This window comes from Lichenostomus cassidix, chromosome 3 (assembly GCF_008360975.1).
Source record: "Lichenostomus cassidix isolate B80296 chromosome 3, HeHo_3.0, whole genome shotgun sequence".
In the NCBI taxonomy this organism is placed as follows: Eukaryota; Metazoa; Chordata; class Aves; order Passeriformes; family Meliphagidae; genus Lichenostomus; species Lichenostomus cassidix.
In genome coordinates, this window is record NC_139483.1 from 96,280,690 (window position 1) to 96,302,855 (window position 22,166).

Below are 22,166 nucleotides of genomic sequence, written 5' to 3' on the forward strand. Positions count from 1 at the left end.
TTGCGTGCAGTATTTCCTGTAGATCCAAAGCTTGTGCGTAAAAATGCACATTTCTGTTTTCTTGTAGGTCTCACCATAGAGCCTGTGAGCTAGGAGAGTTTGGAATGTAAAATGTGAATGTCTTTCTTGGTGCTGCTAGGACTTGTACATCTCTAGGGGGCATGTCCTGGTCTGGGTTTACTTTGTGAGGCTTTACAGTAATGCAGAGTGTAATCTGAAAACATACTTAGTTGAGGCAAAAAATAAAAAGAACTGTAATTGCCATTTTCTAAGAAAGCGCTGATAGAATTACAAAGAACAGGAAGTCTTGAGTATGCTTGAGTGCAAAGTTCTCTGCATGTTTTTTTCCTTGAAACAGAGATCTGTGTTTTCAAGGAAAATTGGAACTGGAAGGGCACATGGTTAACTCCTGCTGGAATAATCTCTACTGGCAGCCTCTGAGACCATTTTGGAAAGCCTCAGAAATTAGATGTTTCCCATCAGGCTGCAGCAACACCTTAGTGAGGTGGCATTAATGGGGCCAGACACAGCAAGAAGTCTCCCATCCTGCCCTTACTGGCATGAACCTGCTTCAGCAAAAAACAGCTGATATAGACAACAATAAAAACTGTTCAAACTGGTTTTTGCTAATCCAGACATTCATTATTCAGGCAGCAGGTCATCTCCAGAAAAGTGAAGAAAGGATGACAGGAATTTGAGGATAGCCAATGACAAGACTAATTAACATAAAGGAAACACTGCTCATTCACAAGCAGGTTTTGTTTCCCATGAAAATTTGCAAACAGGATGAAGATAGTTCTCCTTCTTTTTTTTTTTTTTTCAAGGGGGGAAAAAAAGAGGAAAATTAAAAGAAGAAGGCAACATGAGGGAAAGACTGCCTGGCAACATCAGCAGTTCTTACTGGTCAGTGGGAGTGAGGGAAGTTCCATTTTAAGCCTGCCATTGACAACATGCGTTTGGAAGGTTTTAAGATTTGAGTATGACTCTTGTACCTTGGCAGCAGTGGCAACACTAAACTGCCCACGGAAGAGTGAGGACAGGCTGACTGAAGACAGAGTGAGGCTGAAAAGTCATGACAAACCTGTTGGTGTGTCTGGACACAGTGGAAGACTGAAGATAGCAAGTGGTGTTATGATGGAGGGGCTCCTTCTCCAGAAGTACCTGTTGTGCCACCAAGGAGTTGAGGAATATGGAAACTGGCAGCTTGGTCTTTGTCCCTCCTGGTGATACTGCGAGTGGGCAGCCACCAGTGTCTCACCTCAGGCTGTTCCTGCTGTTAAGGCTAACCATGCACTCAACCTGGTGCGGTAGCTTTGCTCAAGATGCATTTCCGGAGACCAAAAATTAAAGAACCTGCAATTATTTTCTTTTCATGTATCTGAAGTCATCAAGATCTCTAACTTGGGTTGCTCTTCCATACAAAACTGTTTAAACTTACAGAAACTCCTGAGTGCCTGACGGGGATGCAGTGCAGTTATACAAGCTCAGTTTTCCGCCTGCTTCACGAGTTTAACCACGAGAGCCGAAGTCACTGAGACTTCACACACCAAAAGGGGTCCTCAGGTGTTAAACCTGCTCAAACCTAGAGGTGCTCAAAGCTGCTCTCAGCCCCGGGCAGTCGGCAGGTTCTGCAGTAGCCATGGCCGAGAAGCGGCTCTGGGCCGTGGGGACACTGTGGTCACGCGTGGGGCAGGGCGACAGAAGGAAAACACCGCGCCCGCGGCTCGGTGCCAAGTTTCGCTTCTGCGTGAACGGAAAACGAAACCGAGCGGTTCCCCGCGGTCCTGCACGGCGGGGCGGGACGGGCGGGGAGGGGAGGGGAGGCGGTCATTTCGCATTTAAACGCGGGGAGCCGGGAAGCTCCCTGCAGCCTGCGAGCCGAGCCGAGCCGAGCCGAGTCGAGTCGGATTCAGCCGAACCGACCCCAGCCGAACCGACCCCAGCCGAACCGACCAAGTCCCGTCGAACAGGGACCAGGCGGGTCCAAGTGAACCGCAGCGCATCCTCCTGGGTCGGAGCCGAGCCGAGCCGAGCCGAGCCGAGCCGAACAGAGCCGAGCCGAGCCGAACCATGCAACTGGCCGTGCTGGGCCGGCTGCTGTCCGTCGGGCGGGCGGTGCTGGCGGCGCTGCGGGGACGCCTGGGCGCGCTGTGCTGGAGCCTGGCTCCCCTGTCCCTGTCCCTGTCTCTGTCCCTGCCCGGCTGGCGGAACTCGGTGCCCCGGCCGGAGCGGGAGCAGGAGTGGGACGACGAGTCCCTGACACCCACCAGCGTCAATTACCACTTCACCCGGCAATGCAACTACAAGTGCGGCTTCTGCTTCCACACTGCCAAGACCTCCTTCGTGCTGCCCCTGGAGGAGGCCAAGCGGGGGCTGGCGATGCTCAAGGAGGCAGGTGAGTCCGGGAGAGGGGGGTGAAGGGAACCGAGGAGGGGGAACCCCGCAGGACCAAGTGCCGTCGAAGGAGTTATCCCGGGATGTCCCTGTCCCGCTGCTGCGGGGCACTGATAGCACTGAGCAGGAGCACACGATGGGCAGCAGAGGCTCATAGCATCTTTCTTTGGTCCTTCTCTAGGAATGGAGAAAATCAATTTCTCGGGAGGAGAACCGTTTATTCAGGACAGAGGCGAATTTGTAGGCAAACTGGTCCAGTATTGCAAGCAGGAGTTGGAACTCCCAAGTGTCAGCATCGTTAGCAACGGCAGCCTGATCAGAAGGCAGTGGTTCGAGAAGTACGGTAAGGAGGCACCGCGGGGCACAGCTGCTCTGGCAGGGCTGGGAGCCTCCGCGGGCAGCCTCACCCATAGATGGGCTTGGGGCCAAGTGGGAGATAGTTTCTTAGAGGCGCATTTATAGTAAATGCAAACCAAATGAAAATACCGGTGAAGTAGTGTTGATTATATGTTGTCAACATAGGCATTATACCAAAAAACTTTTTAGTATAAGAGTGTAGTAAAACAATAGTTCCTCCTGTCTCCATAATGCTGGGGACACACACACACCAGCTATGTGCTTTGATGCTGCTGTTGGTGTGGCTATTGTGGTTGATGGGATGACTCCACAAAATGTATTTACATGGCATTTCGTGACAGATGACAAGGAAGTGAAAGCGAGCAGAGTCCTGACAGCCTTTAGCTGAGGGACTGGATATTAATCAATTTTTAAAACTTGTTTTCAGGTGAATATTTAGATATTCTGGCAATTTCATGTGATAGTTTTGATGAGGATGTCAACATTTTAATTGGCCGTCGTCAAGGAAAAAAGAACCATGTGGAAAATCTGCATAAACTGAGAGAGTGGTGCCGAGAGTATGCTGTTGCTTTTAAAATAAATTCAGTCATCAACAGATTTAATGTTGAGGAAGACATGAATGAACAGATCAAGGCACTCAACCCTGTGCGCTGGAAGGTAAGAGAGTAGTGTACACCACAGGTTTCCTGTTCAAAGAAAAGTAATAACGAAGTGAAGTTCTGGAGTTGTCTGAACCTCTATTGACCTGAATCTTATCTCCAGCTCCAGCTTGGGCTGGTCTTAGGAGCTTTCTGATCAATGTTGCACAATGTTGAGACAGGTTCTATCTCTTTGTGCACTTAAATGGAGCCCAGTAGGTCAAGAATCTTTCTTTTGTTATGTTACATACAGAAAATCACTATTTCACTGTGTGTAGATCTAGGTTGTTTTATTGTATTAAAATTATTACAGAAAGGCTTTAACATGTGAAAATGTGTTATGGTGTAGAGAAAATTAGGAAAAATTAGTGAACAATGATACATTAAAGTCAATATATTGTTAGCAAGGAATATTAATATCCTCTTCTAGACTACTAGAGCTTACTGTACACATATTATGTTTTTTACTAGAAATAAGTCTGAAAATGGGTAGAGATAATGTGATAGAAATATGGAATAACTTGTGGAATAATTTCTCATTATTTGCTTCATGGAAAATGTTATACACCCAAAATTACTCAGAAAAAAACCCCAAACCCAATAAACACTTTAAGTGAAATCTCAATCCTGCTAAAGGATAGTAATGAAAATTATCATTTAGAACATTTAAAACTCTGTAGTGTTAATTTACAAATAAATAAATGGGCACCACGCCCTTTGTGCAGTATTCAGTTATCACAAGTTGTGTCAGTGTAACTCCACTGACAGAAAAATTAAAGACATATCTACTGTGACTGTGGTCTTTTATCCTCAAGGCAAGTGAAAATATTAAATCTTAACCTGTTTTCAGGTATTCCAGTGCCTGCTCATTGAAGGGGAGAACTGTGGGGAGGATGCTCTAAGAGAAGCAGAAAAATTTGTCATCAGCGATGAAGACTTTGATCGATTCCTGGATCGCCACAAAGATATCTCCTGTTTAGTACCTGAATCTAATCAGAAGGTAAAAATGAAACTGTCCTTTTGTAACTTTATTTTTAAATAATGCTAGAAAATTTGAAAGGAACAAGAAACTTTCATGGCAATTAATACTTTCCCTATTAAAAGTGGCATAGAAGAGGTGCAGTATAACTTTATCAGCAACTGGTTTTGCTCTGGTGAAAGCCAAGATTTTTAATTTTCTTTAAGGCTTTTCATTGACAACGAAGTTATAAGCAGAGGAGTCCTGTGGAAACCAATGGGACTACTCTTCCTGACTTGGGCACAAGATCCTGAAAAGGTTCAAAGTTAGCATAAATCCACTTTAAGTGTAATTTCCTAATAGAGATTCACTGTGATGTTACATTATGCCAGTGTCATCAGCCTACACAAAATAAAACACCATTCCAGTCAGCATTATATTGGATACTGAGGAACAGTACACAACTAATTGTATTTTTGGGTAATCCCTCTCGCAATAAAGTTGCATTTTTAACATTTGCTGTCTGAAGTCCTTTGCATTTCACACTCAGGCTCTGTTCAGAAGACTCCTTGGGCTCCTGCACAGCCTACCAGTTAACTTGATCAGCTGCCATCCAGCTTACATTAGCCTCCCTAAAGGACTTTGGTGTGTAAGGATGTAGCTCAGGCCAGTTTGTAAATGCCTACAGACCCTAAACATGGGACAGGTAGAGTTAAAAGACTCACAGTTAAGAACGTTTATGAGCTAAGTGAGGAAATACCAAGTTGAACCAAATTCAGGAATGCCTTAAATCTTCCCTCTTGTGTTCCTTTTCCTCTCCACAGATTAAGACTCCATTTACAGTTTATTTCTTAATGTATGGAGAGCTCAAGTGAGCAGACTGGGTTGGCTTTGGTGTGTAAGACATGAAAGGAGAACTGCTCAGTGTTGCATTTATGGTATTTGCTGGCAGGGAGCACTCATCAGAGAAAGTGTTAAGATAAGAACCCAGAACTGTTTCTCTTTTTTTTTTTAATTTTCATTTTTTTTTTAATAATAGAGTCCTACAAAAAAGGCTTCCCATGGTAGGTTTGATTCCAGAAGACTGTTTCTGATTTCTGGTGAACCTGTGTGAAAGATGGGCACCAAACTGATCAGATTTCCTGTTCTACACAGCAGAAAGCTCCATCTACCCAGATAATTTTAAGGAGGATCATGTAGGAGACACCCATTTAGCTAAGCAAACCTGTCTTATTTCAGCTGTTGGCTTATTTCTTGGTGCAGACCTGAGAGCTTTTACCTCTGAACTGGGAGAACATCTTTGTCTGGTGGGCTAATAATTAAACACACCAGTTTAAATGGTCATGCATGTAATTTGTTTAGAAAATGGCACAATCATTCCAGCAAGCAAAACTCAAAATTCTTCTGGTGTAGAAGGTAATAGAAAACTTGGATATTATTTAAAACACTTTTATGCCGTTGGGCACCCACATTTCAATTAGACACTGGAGAGGTCATATTCCAAGAACTACTAGTTTATTAATATATAAAATTATTTTAGTAATTCTGTCATTTATTTCTATAAATTTCATCCAAGTTCCCTGAAATAGTGGTGATACAGCAACTGTTTCAGAGATTTGTATCAGACTTTGAATGAATAGTTGTTTGGTCTGTCCTTCAGTTTTCATTAGAATGGAATTTTGATTTGTATACTCATTTAGTTTTTTTCTTTTGATCTATTACAGATGAGGGATTCATACCTCATTCTGGATGAATATGTAAGTCTTTTTTTGATATCTGTTATTTGTATGCTAATATACATATGTATACAACAGTGATAACCAGTTAAATTTACTGTGCATTCTGTAAAACAATTTCACCATGTACAACTAGGAATAGATGTGATTTATTCCCATCAGACATATTGTGAACTATAATGTAGTATGACCTAAGGGGAAGTTGCCATCAGCTTGCATGCATAATCATTGTGCCATAAATCTTAAAGTGTAGATGTTTATTTTTTCGGAATATCTTTGCTTTTTTTTCTTTAATATAATACAGAACTTGCTCTAAAAGTTATGTTTCAAAGTACCTACTTAGTTTACATATAACTGGAGAGCCAACACTTAATCTTCACGAATTGTGATACTGCTTTGTTCCTGCTAAGATAGGTCCCATGTCCAACCGTGAGTTTCTAAGCTTTCTAGGGACTAGAGTGAACCTCTTCATGCACTTACATAGGCTTTTTTGGAATTGCAGTGCAACTTGCTTAAGTCTGTAGAAAAATTAGGCTTTTGCAATTTCACTTTCTAACGTCTTATCTGTTGATGTTCCAGATGCGTTTTCTGAACTGTAGAAATGGACGGAAGGAGCCTTCCAAGTCTATCCTGGATGTTGGTGTAGAAGCAGCTATAAAATTCAGTGGATTTGATGAGAAGATGTTCCTAAAACGAGGAGGAAAGTATGTGTGGAGTAAAGCTGACATGAAACTGGACTGGTGACTCAATGTACTGAGTTAGGACAGTGAATTCTGTAAAGATAGGTGTATATTTACAGGTGAGTGTATACATGTATCTAATGCTTTTAACTACACTTGGTATTTTATACAGTCTGATGCTCAGAATAACTCTATATGTGAATATGTTACATGTTTTTTTAAAAGCAGATTATGTTGTCTATTATTTTGTTGAACATGACCAAATACTTTCAGAGCTTTCATTTGAACAGATCTCTGAAATAAACTTCCTAGTCCATTGCCCGAAAGACTTAAAGGCAAACTGTTAACATAATGTCATGCAGGTATTTTTTATAAAATACTACATGAGTGTGCATGCCAGATAACAAACAAAAAAGCCACCCCAATCTCTAATTCATTCTAAGGGAGAAGATGGAGAAAAGTCTTCTCTCTCTAATGGAGAAGTCAGAAGTCTACTAGGGAATTCATTCTTCCCGTTTCTGAGGGAAAGATGGATTGCAGCTCCTCAGTAGATCACACGAGGGCCAGCTGGCAGGCCTCTGGAAGCACCCTCTGCCTCTTACAGGAATAATAGAGGGTCAGAATCTAGGAGTCATTATCTGTAATAATGTATTTAAAAGGAAATCAAGGTGAAAAAATTGACAATTTTCATTCTTTAAGACTTAACTGTGACAGCATCTGTTTTTCTCCTCCCTCTCCTCCATATACACACACGATATTTGCAAAAATATTAGGGAATGTAATTTTCTGTGGAATAGAATTTTAAAAACATATTTTAGTCATGAAAAAATATAGTAGTTGTCCGTCCTGAAACCTAGAGGTACATTTTACCTAATGATAAACATAATATTTCACACTGGTAATGTCCTTAGTTCTAACAAGTATTTACAGTGAAACATTGTTTTCATTTTATTAATTAACTTCTCTGTTTTCCTTTCATCTGCAAATATTCATTTATTATTTTTAACTATTTTCTCTCTGTGTGCATAAAGTTCTGATGAAGACTCCTTCTCAAACTAATTAATACTGTGTAGAACAACCTAATATATATCTTCTGTTTTGTACTAGCTTTTTATTTTGCTAAACCATGGGATTACAAACAACAAAGTTCATATATCAAGCGACCTTGTTTTAAAGATTGCTTGTCTCAGTAACTAATTATCTTGCTGGTTTCAAACCTGCAGACATTAAATGAAAATAAATGGGTTTTGTGAGAGCTGCCTTTGATTTTAAGAGCAGGTAGCATCAATATAAAATATAGAAAAATTTAAACATCCCCAAAACCTGAAAAATAATTTAATATACTGTACTGTCCTCATTCTTGGTTTTCTCACAATTGTTATGGCTTTATAATTGCGTTTCTTCAAATTTAACTTGTCCCATCCTCCCTCTGAAGGGCATTGGGATAAGCATTGCACAGAGCAGAAATGAAATGGCACTACTCATTTATCCTGTCCACTGAACTCAATGTCTGGACTGTCTCACACGTTTAAATATTTGCAGCAGTTGGCAGCCAGCATGCCTTAAATGTACCATGTAAAGAACATGACACCTTCTTTAATTTTTTTTGGTAATGCTAGTTGATTTTTTTTAAGACATTTTTGAGAGAAATATTTTGCATTCACCTAATGCATCTTCAAAGTTGAAGGGGAAAATGCTTAAGTAGGAGCTGTTACTTCTGTGTAAAGGAAGGTGCTCCTCTGAATACACTGTGAAAATGTTTCCATTTACAATTGCTTCAGTTTCTATTATTACTATCCTAACTGTATATATACTCAGTGGTGCTCTTTGTCCCTTTGTATTTTGCATTTTGCAGTCACAACACTTCCTAGACACTGACATTTCAGTATTTTTTTTCTTGTATTAACACCAAGTGACATTTAAAATGTGGCCCACACACAGTAACCCCACAGTCTTTTGGCAGCTGTTTCACTGACCTGGTTGGAGCTCTGCCTGGCTCTATGGCCAGTGCAAATTTATGTAACGGGGGTTTGACTGCCCTTGCTCAAATGTTAAATATAGTCTCTTCCTCAGTACCTGCACCACACTGATAGAAAAGAAGCATTTGCCTTTGCTGCTGGCTCAGTCCCAGCATGGGGAAAGATTTAGTGCATCAATGTACCAATAAATCTACCAGCTTGCAGCTTCTGCAGAAATTGCCAGCTGTAGCACAGCACACAGATATGCTGCACACAAACTCCCGTTCAGATCCACAAATCCTGCCATTATTTGCTTTGCATTTTACCCTGAAAATGGCTATTCTTTTCCTTCCTCTGTGCCTGTGGAGGAAGCTGCAGGAGAAACAAGAAGAAGCTGAAAATGTCAAAATCTAGTAAATAATGCATAGACATTTAAGATGGATTTTGTTGGAAATTTCTAAGTTCTTATCTTCTTGAAATGTTAGGCATTTTACATCACCTCTTGCTACCATACATAATTACTACAGTTTCTGCTCTGTGTGATACTCTTTTTCAAAGGAAATATGAATTGTGTACACTGGAAATGAAGAATCTGACATTACACACTTTAACTGAGAATCATTTAGGTTAATGAATAACTACTGGTATTTTTATATGCAAAATTTATTGTTATGTAAAACAACAAAAATTTGGCTACAGTTGATTAACCTAGTTTGTTTTTAAAAAATTATAAACACAGTTCATATTGGACCAAAAATGGACTGTAGGCTTTCATTATGTAGTACAGGCTACTTTTCAGTATGGGACTAGAAATAGAAAACTGAATTCAACCGAGTTACTCCCAGGCTTAGCAATTACAGGTATGTTGTGATCCTGAAAAGTTCGGGTTAAATTTAAGTCTTATAAACACAGATATGTTTAACTGTATTTTCGTGTGTAATATCATAGTATTGCAGCAAAGCACTTGCTAAAGATGCTGAACTGGGAAGGAACTGGCACTGCATTGTACTAACATTACACAGTTGTTTCTATTTTGAAAAAGTTGTGGACAATGAGTGCTTGGGAGAATGACTTCTGATAAAACTATGATTTTGCCTTGGGTAATGAGCAAAATGGTCACTTAAGATGCACTTTAGGATGCCCTCTTTTTCAGTGTGAATGATGCTGCTATAGCTGAATGTTACAAATGGTGAATTTTGGAATAATAGTGTCAAATAATTAGTGCTAAGTATTTCACGAGTGTGTTGCACATTTCAATAAACGTTTCTATTTTCCTAAGTTTGTAATTTTCTCTTTCCTTTCTGCAATACAAGCCATACTGGCGGAATGTGTGGCTGCATTCAGCAGAGATCCGTCATTCTGGATGCATTCAGTCTGTGTTTAGCGGGCCGGGGGGGCTGCTGTGCGGTGCCAAGGGCAGCATCCAGGCCGAATGAGAACAATGGTGGTGATTCTCCTCCTCATGAAAGGCGCTTCTTACAAGCCTGACTGGACTGGGCTGTGCTGGGAGAAGACAGTTCAAATACCTTGTGCTGTTCAGATGACAGCCGATACGAAAAGCACAGCTATCCATAAATAACCGAGGACAAAAATAAGATTATCTTCTGTTATGGTAAATAAGAGAGAAAAGCCAGTCTATTCAGAAGACTGAAGACAAGTAGCTTCTCAAGCTCATCTTCCATCTTCAGGCTCAGTGTAAGCTCAGGCTAGACAACCTGAAATTGATCTTTTCAGAGTACTTGGCTGTGTATGAGAGGAGGCTTAGCTTTTTCCTTCCCCCCACCCCCCGTTTTGCCATTCCCCGCCATCCCCCGCGTATTGCGGCGGCGAGTGCGCCCAGCAGCAGTGCCGCAGTGAGATGCTGTGCGCGCCGCGCCGCGCCGCGGGGCTGCTGGGCTGTGCGTGTCACCCCGGGGTGGCTGTTGTGCTGTGCATGCCACCCCGGGGTGGCTGCTGGGCTGTGTGTGTCACCCCGGGGTGGCTGTTGTGCTGTGCGTGTCACCCCGGGGTGGCTGTTGTGCTGTGTGTGTCACCCCGGGGTGGCTGTTGTGCTGTGCGTGTCACCCCGGGATGGCTGCTGGGCTGTGTGTGTCACCCCGGGGTGGCTGCTGGGCTGTGTGTGGCACCCCGGGGTGGCTGCTGGGCTGTGTCACCCCCGCAGAGCCCAGGCCAGGGCTGAGCTGCGCCGCACGAATCGCACACGGCTCCCGTTCGCTTCCCCGCTCGGTGCGGTTCCCGCCGCACCTCCCTGCCTGCCGCAGGAGGAGCGGCCCTTGCTCCGTACCGACACCAACACCAACACCACGGAAGCACCGACAGCTCCCCAGAACAGCCGTGTCCGTCATGGTTCCCGTGCGTTCCCTCCTTCCTTCCCTGGCAGGCAGGACAAGCCCGCCGCCTCCTCTGCCCAGCCGGCCCGTTGCTCTCTCCGGCCGCTGACGGACCTGCGGAGCCCGGGCCATCGCGCTCAGGCGACCCGAGGTGCTATTGCTTTAAGCACATGAGAAACCCCACAGTAAAACCGGCGGCGCGGCTCGGCTCGGCACGGCTCGGCACACCCGGGCCGGCGGCGCTGCCAAGCGGGAAATCCCGGGATCCCCGCGCCCGCCGCCGGGAAGTGCCTCCCGCCGCCGCCAGGGGGTGCCGCTGTGCCTGGCGCGGCGCGGCCTCTTCAAAGTGGGCGGCGGCGCGAGCGCGGCCGTTAATGGCGCCCGCCCGCCGCGGCCGCGCCCGCCTCCGCCCGCCCTCACCCCAGCCTCCTCCTCCTCCCCCGCCGGAGAAAAGACCGGCAGCGGCGCCCGCCGCGCACACTCCGGCTCCGCGGGGGGTGGAGACCATGGATGGGGCGGCGGCGCCCTGCCGCGGCTCCGCGGGATAGCGCGGGACAGCGGCGCGCACCGCCCCGGGCCGGCAGGGGCTGCAGCGGCACGGTAAGGAGCGCGGCGGAGCGGGGCGCCTCCCGGGGCGGCGGGGAGCCGTCGCTCCCCCCGGCGGGGTGGTAGGACAGCGGGAGGCGGTGCCGGAGCGTGCGGGGCACCCCGACCCCTTTACGTAAAGGCTGTGCCGGGCGTACCCGCGGCGGCGTTATCCCGATCGCTGTCCCTGCTGCCCGCCGGGAGCCCCGGCCGACAGCACGCTGTGCGGAGCGGTGCCTGGCCGCGGGGAGCGCACGGCAGGGCGCAGGCTGCCCGCGGGAAGCGCTGCCGCCGGCGGAGCGCCGCGTCGGGGTGTAATGATCGCGACTCCTCAGCCCCGCGTGTGCTCTGTCCTGGGCTCTCCATAAATGAGCGAAAAGGTCTCGAAACAGCGCGGTGCCCCGGGGTGCAGCAGCCATTCCTCGGAGAGGGGCAGATAATGAGTGTGGGGCTCTGCGGGTGCCATCCCCGGCTGGTGTTTCGGTACAAGCCAATTGTGCAGCTCGGGGAGAAACCGGCTCGTTTGGGTTGCAGGGGTGGAAGAAGTAAGTGTAAGGCTCGCGTTTTCCTTCCCTGAGCTGGAGAGGTGGTACTGTTGACTTTTTTGAGCTGCTGGAAGAACCCCTAGTTACGATAATGCCCACCCACTGGATCAAGGGTACTTGTTCCTGAGCAGATCAGGCCCTGTGTTTATTGGCTCTATAGAACTGGAACAGGGAGGGTCGGCGGGGCCGGCTGATGGAAGAAGATACCAGCTGTTAGAATTTTTTGCTGTTTTCTTGGAAATACTGTCCCTTCTGCCCTGGAAGATAACATTCCTGTTCTAAAAGAAGCATAAATGATGATTTATAAATAGATCCATTTGATCCATTTGTTTATATTGTTGCCTGCGTAGCCAAACAACTGTTTATATTGTGAAATGTATTGCTTCATTTCACATTAGCTTATCAGTGCTGGCCCAGGAGTGGCTAAGCTGAAGTTACATGTTCTTGGGCAGAGTGCTACCGGAGAGATTACATCAGTAGTTTAAACTTCTGCTGGCTGGCCTGTCCGCTTGTGTGTACTTCTCTTACAGGTATCAGAAGCTAGGGAAGGGGTGACTGGGGGGATGGAAAACTGTGTGGGGTTGTAGCATCACGAGGGGGAGATTTGTGCCTTTAATGAAAATGCTTAGTTTATACTTAAATGGGACTTCACCGTGTGGGAAAACTTGTGTTATTTTTTCCTGGCAGTGAGGTATCAGTCAAAGTGACCTGACATGAAGTTTGTTAAATACCCAAGAAAAGCAAGATCAAGTGACAAGAGTGGTGATAGGAGGGAGAAGTAGTTCCTTTTGTTTAGGAGTGTCCTGAAAAAGACAGGATTTCTTCCACCATCATCCTTGCCCCTTGGGATGAAATTTTATTTCTTCACTCCCCCCCCACTTTCCCTGGCCATTATGTCTCATTATCATTATCCTTTTGTGCAATCTGTGTATTATGAGGGGGAGAAACCATCTGTGATTGAAATAATACTACAATGGGTGTTTCAATTTAATATATCTACTTTGAATAAGCCATCCTTTACGTAAAACAGAGGGTTGATTTCCCGTTGTTTCTAAATCACCATGATTCATATTGTAGGAGCTGCTAGATCAAATCATGTGTTTATTGTCTGCAGTTCTTGTAGATTTTTGCCCTTGAAACACAGTATTATAAGTTGCCTTCACTTACAGAAGGTACACTTACTGATTTTTTGCTTAATTCAGTATTTTAAGGCAGTAATTTGTTGAGTGAAAAAAGACTATATATTTGCTTAACTTCTTCGGTTTCAAATGTGTGTTGGCTTTTTCCCTCCACTACTACATTCCAAGTATTTGTCACATTTCATGAGGGGTTTTTTTATAACTTCTGACAACTTTTCTTTCAGTTAAGCCAAAGGACAAGGCTGCTGTCTTAAACATGAGTTTTGGCTGCAGTGTCATACAGTGGGTATGAATGGCTTATTTACAAGAATGCTCTCATAGGCTGGCAGAAAACTCTTGTTTGCCCTCCCAGTGCTGAATCAGGGAAAAATAATGGCTCTGACCATCCTGCAGCCTGGTCGGTGAGCACAGACCTTTTCTCTCCTAGAGACCTGATGCAGCAGGGGAAATGGAACCTGTTATACTTATCACCGTATTTCCTGTGAATTAGTATAAATAGTTATGCAGTTGAGTTAGTAGTGTGTGGTTTGATTAGGAGGCTTGCTTTTCATTCTGCTCTTTTTTACATCTCAAGTTACAAAAAGAAAATAGAAAACAATTGCAAACTAACCTACCACTCAGTTTGAATGGCATAGTGATTCTCCTGTGTCTAACTTAGGCTGTGGTCAGTTGTTCTTTCTGTAAGGCAGGATCCTTTTCTGTTTTGCTTTGTAGAAACAAGCTCATAAAATTCATCCTTCCCCAATCTTTTGAAGGAGATTAGACAAAATTATCATAATGATAATATCTGTTTGTTTTTAATTTCTGATGGCAGGAAGGAACTGTTGAAAATACGCTTGCTCCTCTGGCTGCCTGCTGCAAAGTGGTAGGAATGTTTTTTGTATTTCCTAATCGACTGGGATCAGAAATGCTTACAGTTTTTCTGCATATGCAGTCAGCAAATTCTGGAGCTGGCAGTGACAGTACAAAATGGGTTTTCAAATAGCTTAAATTGTTTGCTGATGGTGCCACTTACAGTGGTAACACATAAGTCTTTACTTGAAAAGGCTGAAGTAAATGAGGAACAGAGAGTGAATTAATATGTCTGGTAACTTTTTATTTACTGTGAGGAAAAAATATCTTATCAGATGGTTTTAGTCTTGGCATGACAATGTTATTTCCTTATTACAGGACCTTTTTCATCTTTTCATTTAAAGAATAGTGAGTAGAAGCTTGTTGCATTGAAACACCTTGCTGTTATCCTCCAGTTATCACTGTGACAATTTAATACAACTATATCCTGTTTATATTGAATGGAAAGGACTTGTGATTGAAGAAATGCACTAAAGCTTATTTAGTATAAACTTTTTCTTCTGCATGATCTCAGTGGATCGTCTGAAATACTTTAGAGTGTAGATGGGTCTTGCAGGTTGTCTGGAAAATAAAATTCTAACTTTCCAGGTTCAGGCATAATTATTTTCATTACATACAGATATTCAACTTTGTTTGCTCTCATCACTGCTTTGCTAGTGAGCAGCCAGATTCCATAGCTTTGAAGTCCTTACTCTCGAATTTCACTTGGAAATTTTACAGACTGTTCTGTTTCTGGAGTATTTGGTTTATTTCCTGTAACCATGAACTCGAGTATGAGCTACAATCTATGAAAGCTATCACTCTGGTTCTTGGAGGCAGTTTCAGCTGACCAGCCTTCGTCTCAACTCCAGTCTCGAACAAATAGATCATATATAGGATAAGAATTGTATACTGTTCTACACATTCAGTCCTTGTAGAAGACTGTTATATTCAGCCAGCGAGGAATATGAAAATGAATTAGGAAAATATATTGAGGCAACAATGCATTATTGGTCCTTGATAATCTGGTACATGATCAGCTTCTTCCTATGCTTATTATTTCTGTTAAACAGCCATTGCTGTTTATCAGTTGATTTGCTTCATGTTTTATCACTGGTGAGGCTCTGTGTGTGGATCTTATAATCTCACAGATATTAATTTCCTTTTATATATAACTATATGTGTATGTATATAAACATACCCTATATAAACTATTTTATGTAACATTGTATGTATATAAATACATATTTTTTACTCTTTAATTTCTCCAAACAGCATCTGATGAGGGCATGTCTGACAAGCATCAGAAGTGGATGCATTCTGTCCTCCTACACAATATTTTCAGTCAGGGCTGCCTCCCTGCAGTGACCACACAGGGTGGCTTCAGTGATAGGGGTGAGCAGAGTCTGTTCCTTGCCCAAGTGCTCTCTCCCTGGGGTGACAGGAGGGGTCTCACTACATTCCATAAAACTACTGTATTTTTCTGGACCTGATATTTGAGACAATGTTTGACCTCTTAGGAGGAAAATGAATCTTTTTAAACTCCGTTTTCTTCTATTGCTACTTGAGGGAAACAGTTTTCCCTTCATCTCTCTATTCCCGTATTAAGAAATACATCCATCCAGACAGAATGAGGGCAATGCTCTGCAACTTGTGTGGTCAGGCTCATGTCTCCAGTGCAGTCTTGTAACAGAAACTGCAAGTTCAAGACCAAGCTATTTGCAGACAGTGCATATATATTTTTAGCCTGGTTTTCTGAGAAAATAGAGATTGCATGCAATTCTCTGTTAATGTCTGACTTTCATTCTTGCTCTTTATTTCTTTTGAGCAATTCCAGTTGCATTTGTGAGAGGGTGGAAGCTTATCTCCAATAAACCAACACCTTTTCTGGCAGTAGGTAGCCTTGGCAGATGGAAAGATGCCTGCTGAAGGAGAGATTGAAGTCTGAACTCTTCCTGCAACTTTGACACACATTACTAGGAAACTGGGTTTTACTGGCTCAGTTGCTTAAAAATCAACTTATATTGTGTTCTTATTTTTCCACACTTTTTCAAATGATACTGGTATTTCATTTCTGGATGTTTTTGCAACAGTTTTGAGTGTGGAAGAAGAACAAGTGTTTAGTCTTTTGCCCCAAGTAGCTTTATAACATGGCAAAAAGTGCATGATGAGAAAGGAAAGATTCACTGTTTTTTTTAAAGATTTTATTCTGTTATTTTTCATACATGTTCTCCTTATGTGAATTCCCATTTGTTAAAACAATTATTTTAACTCTTGTATTTTATTAATTTTGCTTTGTAATAGCAATTCTTTAAACACTCAGAAACTTCTTTTGTAGTTGTATTGTATAAAAATTTTTCCCCAAATGGAAAAAGACTTGATAGGATGCAAACTGAAACAGTTCAGTCTTATTTCTGTATTTCTCCTCAGTATTTGTTTTCTGTAAACAGACTCTGTGTGACCCTTTCACTTAGCTGATCACTTTTGCACACTGGTATCTGTTGAATACATCTTGTGGTCTTTGTTTGTCTTGTCATGCTGACTTGATTAATGTTGTACCATCATCTTTCTTCATGAATAATGTATTTCCTGTCATGCAGTTGGAGCCTAGAGGAGAAAACACCTACACCTACTTGCTGAGATTAATTATGCATTACTTTTACCTTTGTGTACTGGCTGTTCTTAGTTTTGTGGGAAAAGTGCTGACCAAAGATACATGTTGAGGGTGTATGAGGTGTGTTAGATTTGTGGAAAGGCAGACAATACTTAAATTAAAAAAAACCACCAAATAAAAACAACCAAACCAAGCCACAACTTTTAGTAAAGTTTTCCAATTTTTTTCTTTGTGCTTCTGTTATTTATTAACATTTTATATTTTGAAAAGTTTGGAGGTGATTTCTCTACTTTAAATCACTAGTTATGGCTTCTGTCAATTACTGTTTCACAGTTGTGTGTGTGTGTCTAGAATTCTAGCAAAGATGTAGTGACAGTATTCATTAGGTCTCACTAACGGTTGCTGGAAAGCTGTGAGAGATAGAATAACCACAGTCCCAGCTGCAGGATGCACATGCCAGCTCTGATGGGCTGTTGATGCCCATTTCATCTTGAGGTTTGGTCTCATTGGTCCTCAGGACCAGACTTGGTACCTGCTGGGCCCTGGATTGCTCCAAAGACCAAGCTGAGGTCACAAGCTTTCTGCCTCAGGTAAGTTGCAGGTAAAATAGAGCAGTCAGCTCTTCCAGTTAATCACTGAGATGTAAAATCCACACAGGTTAAGCACAACAGTGGTGGTGAATCTCATCGTTGCTACAGAAGCTGAAGCCATCTACTTGCTAAGGGTGCAGCATGTATTATCTGTAGCTCTGATGGTGAGCACTTGAAAACCTTCTAAGTTTATGGATGTTCATCCATTCATACTCACCTGCAGGGTGTAAGTTTGTCTCAAGGCTACAAGCTTGTTTGTTTCTCTTTACCATGCGATGTGACAGTCCCTGCCCTGGGGAAGGTTATGCTGGAAGAACTGGTGCTGTGTGAAGCTTGCTTAAAAATAGAGGGCAGTGCTGCTGACCCTGGCACCTCTCCATGCTGTTGTTGGCTCTGCTCTGTTTGGTTGTGTCCTTTGCTTTGGATCCCTGTGGCTCTGAGGGAGCCATTCTCTGCAGTTTGAGTTCATCCTTTGCTATAGTTTTTCACCTCTACTGCTTACTGGAGCAAACAGCTTGGCTCCATCAAACTGCTGCTGTCACTGGCTATCAGCTGTGGTGGTGTCCAGAATATGTAACCTCCTGTCACCTATCTCCTTTCTTCCATGATGTGCTGTCCCACTGGAGCAGCAGCATTGGCCACTTACTTTGCATGGATTTATGTCTGAAATCCATTCTTAAATGTTTTACCACTAACTTTTATTGAGGGTGAAGCGTAAAGTTCTTAGTGACTTTAATGTCTTATTCCCTTTTTTGTATAGTAGACATAGTAGGAGTGTGATAAACCACTTCTGTCTTCTGTTCTCTTTTGTTCCGGGTTGTCATTGTCCTAAAAATAAAATGTCACTTCCGAGGGAGCAACAGGGTAGTTCTAGCTTCAGTTCATGTTACATATTTAGTCAAAAATCAAGGTATGACAAACTCGGAGACGACTCATAAATCCGAAGAATGTGATAGTCTTTTTAGCAAACTGTCAGTTAGTGCTAAATATTTGCATCAGTCACTTCACATTTCCATTAGCTCCTTAAAAAGCTGAAGTTCACAGATTTGACTGAAATACAGTGTTTATGACTATGTTCCCTGCTTTTTGATTTAGGTTACTGCTGTGAAGCTTTTTTATAGTTACAGGTAAATGTGTTTTTAGAAGCTGCTCTTTTTTTGGGAAGTTTACTGTTTTGCTCTGTCTTGTCTGAAAGGTCTGCATGGGTTTTTTGGGGCATTCCTTTGGTTTGATTTTTATTTTTTTCCCCCCCCCCCCCTGTCCTCCATGATGCTACTGTATTGGTCTTCAGACCAACAGAGGCATGTCCTTGTAACTTTTATTAACAGGAATCGTTGCTTCTGGGTGGGATGATTCACCACAGCTGCCAATATAAGGTAGAGTCAAACCATCATGGCCCTTCCTTGTGCTAATAATAGTGATGTACCACTTTGCTGTCAGGCAGCACTGCTGTTAGTGGCAGCTTAGGGATTGCTGCAAGGGCAGCAGGGTCAGTGAGGATTTCGGCTTTTTCCCTTTCACCTTAGTATCTTTTCTCATGCAGCTTCATTTCTCACCTCAGGAGACTGAACCCATCCTTTTCATTGTGTATTTTCACTGTGGTATTAACCAATTCTGGTCTTGAACTGTGGAAGGGCAAAGATGGTTCTATTTTTGAAGGACGAATAAAAAGCCACAAAAAGCCCTGCAAAACAAAACCGTTTTTGTGCTGTGCTGGACAGGGTGTTACTAAAATTATAACCTGGAGAGTTCCAGAGTAAAACAATATGTGCACATAAGGATGTCCTATCAAAGTCACCTCAACTAATGGGAAAATCCACTTGTTTTCTCAATACCAAGAGAATTTTGATGTGATTGCCTTAACATGGGACTTACCCAGCCCTACTGGTTATGAAGAATTCACAGTATCTGGAGCTTTACAGGAAAGACAGGAAATCATTCTCCTAAAAAAAAAATACTACAGTCAAAGAGATTTAAAACGAGCAGGCTTAAATGAAAGACAGTATATTTGTGGGCTGTTGGAAAATGTTGAAAGGCTGCAGAAGGTTAGTATCTGACCATCAGCGAGTAGGTCTTCCTAGAAATGTATAGGAAATGCTTTTTGTAGGAGCTGTAGATCTGAGTTTAGGTACTTCATATTAGCTAAAGTCTTTGTGTTTGCTGTCCAACTGTTTCAGTGCTTGAGTGGGAGAAAATCTGAGGCTACTCAAAGAGATCATTCCCAAACATTCATCAGGCTTTGATTTTTTTGTTCAGTGAAAATACGTAGAACTCCAACTGAAAACAGTAAGTGCTGTAACAAGAAAATAAGAAGTAGTTTTAAAGCCTTGTGTTCTATTTTATACAGACACTTTATTTTTAAATATATGCATGAGATAAAGCACATCATGTTTTAATGCCTTTATGAAATGCTTAAGAGGGCTTTGTAACAGTACCTTCTGTGATTGCATCATTATGTGCTTAGGGAGTCTAAGTGCCAAATTGACTTTCTCTTTAATTGAGGTAGCTCCTGACATTTAAAACTCATATATACCTATAGTGATGGAAAGTCTGCAGGGATCAGAAAAGATTCCCTCATTTAGCAGAGAACTTCTTTTGCTGAATATACCGTTTTCATGTTTCTCTGAAAGAAGTTACTTTTTGTAATAATAATACAAAAAGCCTCCTCCAGTTTCTTCTCCTCCATATTATTCTTCCTACTCAGCAACCACTGAATACATAGAAACAAGAAAATGAGGATATTTTGAAATAGTGATACTCTGAATAAATTATTTCCAAAAATACTTGCTGGATTTGAATGTTGACATTTTCTCTGGGTGTTAACAGTTAAGGAATATAATGAAACTATCAAAGAAGAGAAGATACAAACTCCTCATAAAAGAAAAATGTAAATAAGTGGTTTTCCTCTCAATGCAGCATACTTTTGTAGATGTCACCTATTCTGAGGAAGTACTACATATGCAAAGCATACAAACTCAAAGAGAGTGGCTTTGGGGCAGTCTGTCCCAAAGTGTATAAATGTTGGGCACCCGATGGTACATTTTAAACTGGATAACTCTTGCTGGAGGTTTGATGTGCCTGCCAATGAATGAGCAGTGCTGTGTGGTGGGGAACATGTGAGTTACTCCAGAATCCTCTCAGAAGGTTGTCTGGTGTTAGCCATGAAGGGTAGCCAGGCTGAATAGGCCTTTGGCTACTGTGGTATTACAAATTGCAGCATTGCATGCCTTGTCATAAATGAGTGCACGGGGAAAGGGCTGTGTGCTCTGTGTGGGGAGCTGTAATTTCCTTCATGACATTTCCTATTTGGATCTTTTCCATCTTTTCACGTTTTCCCTGTGTTCTCCTGTGTGCGTGTTAGGAAGGGGATGTTGGTTGGTTGAGTTGGTTTTGAGACTACGGGGGAAACTTGAGGCAGAAAGCTGAAGATAAATTGCATATCTGATTCCCTCTTCCATCCAAGAACCATGGTCCACTCTTAACTGGTAGAGTGCCTTTGGGAAATGTCTGATATGGTACAAAATATAGAAGAGTACTGACAGTCGCTGTACAGCTTTCATCCAACAGGCCTAGGGAAACCATCCCCAAAAGTTACAGGGTGTATATGCTTTGGGATAATGCCATTGTATCAATTTCCTCTTGCCTCCTGTTTTGCCTTTGTTTTGGCTGTGGAGCTCACTGCCAGTCACAGGGATGGAGCTGTTGCCAAGTCAGTCCCCCTGGCTTAGCCTGTGCAAAATGCAGTTGTACGTCAGTTCATGTCTGTGCCTCTTCGTGTGTTGTGCGGCCACTTTGTAGCCTGAAATGAGCTTTGTAACCTGCCCTGTGTGTTTCTCTTCACCCAGTCCATCTCCTGTGTGGTCACGTTTCAAGTGGGAATGTAGATGTTCAGGATTGCAGGAATCTAGGGTCTTCAAAATGAAAAAAGAATACTTCGTTTTTTTTCTTTCAGTCAAATATCCTGTGTGTTTCAGTGTATGAGAGATGATTGTCAACTTCTTTGGTCCATTTTTGGTTGACAGTCAAAATGAGGTCAGGTTAAGTCTGTGTTGATTTCTAGTTCAGACTGAATCTCAGACCCCTGTTTAGTTTAATTTCTCTCTAGTACTTCTAAGTGAAAAATAACCTTAAAAACATTTGCAAATGAAGGAATTAAAAATGGGTTTATGTTTTCATACAATTATGATGGGTGGATAGAAAAGTTGCAAAATTTAGACTGGTTTACACCACACTCAGATCCCAATTATGGTCAAATATTTTAATGTTTTTCCCTAGGAAATTAGACTGGCCATGTGGAAAAAACACTTCTTTCTACACAATTATATTATTTTTCAAAATGGTGTGATATGCCTATCTCTCTCTTTTTATAGGAACCCATACAATATTTAGTCAACTTTACTGCATTTGAGGATCATCTGGAAGGCTTAGAAAAGCTCATTCAGTAAAATTAATATGAAATGGAGATTTCATTATTGTAACCATATGTTTTGATTATTTGTTCTTCATTGGAGGGAAAAATAAGTACAGTGAAGACATTTTCCATTCCAGCTTTTTAATGAGCAGGTGTGTATGTGGTGGGGAATTGTCTTCTCAGGAAGGCTTAATTCTGTGTGCTTTTCTATTATACATATTATAATAAACCTGATAGTTAAATCCGGCCACCTCTTAAACATCTAAAATGATGAAGCTTTTTTGGAAGTGCATCAAAGAGTTAGTAGAGTAGTAATAGCTGTCAGATTCAAAGCAAAGCTAGCAATTAAATCTTTTGGCCTCTCATGCTAGAAATGTATTATATTCCCTGTTTTCAGCAC

At 42.5% G+C, this 22,166-nt stretch overlaps 2 protein-coding genes across 6 annotated transcripts in view; both read left to right on the forward strand.

The window, feature by feature from the left end:
• The first annotated feature begins 1,863 nt into the window (after positions 1-1,863).
• RSAD2 (radical S-adenosyl methionine domain containing 2) lies at positions 1,864-9,999 on the forward strand. The gene is made up of 6 exons (XM_085056808.1): positions 1,864-2,395; positions 2,576-2,737; positions 3,179-3,408; positions 4,240-4,389; positions 6,072-6,104; positions 6,663-9,999. The coding sequence occupies exons 1-6, from the start codon at positions 2,071-2,073 to the stop codon at positions 6,825-6,827; spliced, it is 1,065 nt and encodes a 354-aa protein (XP_084912934.1). The 5' UTR covers positions 1,864-2,070; the 3' UTR covers positions 6,828-9,999.
• Positions 10,000-11,421: 1,422 nt separating this feature from the next.
• RNF144A (ring finger protein 144A) overlaps positions 11,422-22,166 on the forward strand; it is a 65,438-nt gene continuing 54,693 nt past the window's right edge. For 2 of the 5 annotated variants that reach the window (XM_085056811.1, XM_085056812.1), the window contains exons 1-2: positions 11,424-11,651; positions 14,135-14,185. The gene's annotated coding sequence lies outside the window, so the exon portion shown is untranslated. Of the gene's footprint in view, positions 11,652-14,134; positions 14,186-22,166 lie in introns of all 5 variants that reach the window. The other 3 variants (XM_085056810.1, XM_085056809.1, XM_085056813.1) reach the window with 2 other exon arrangements.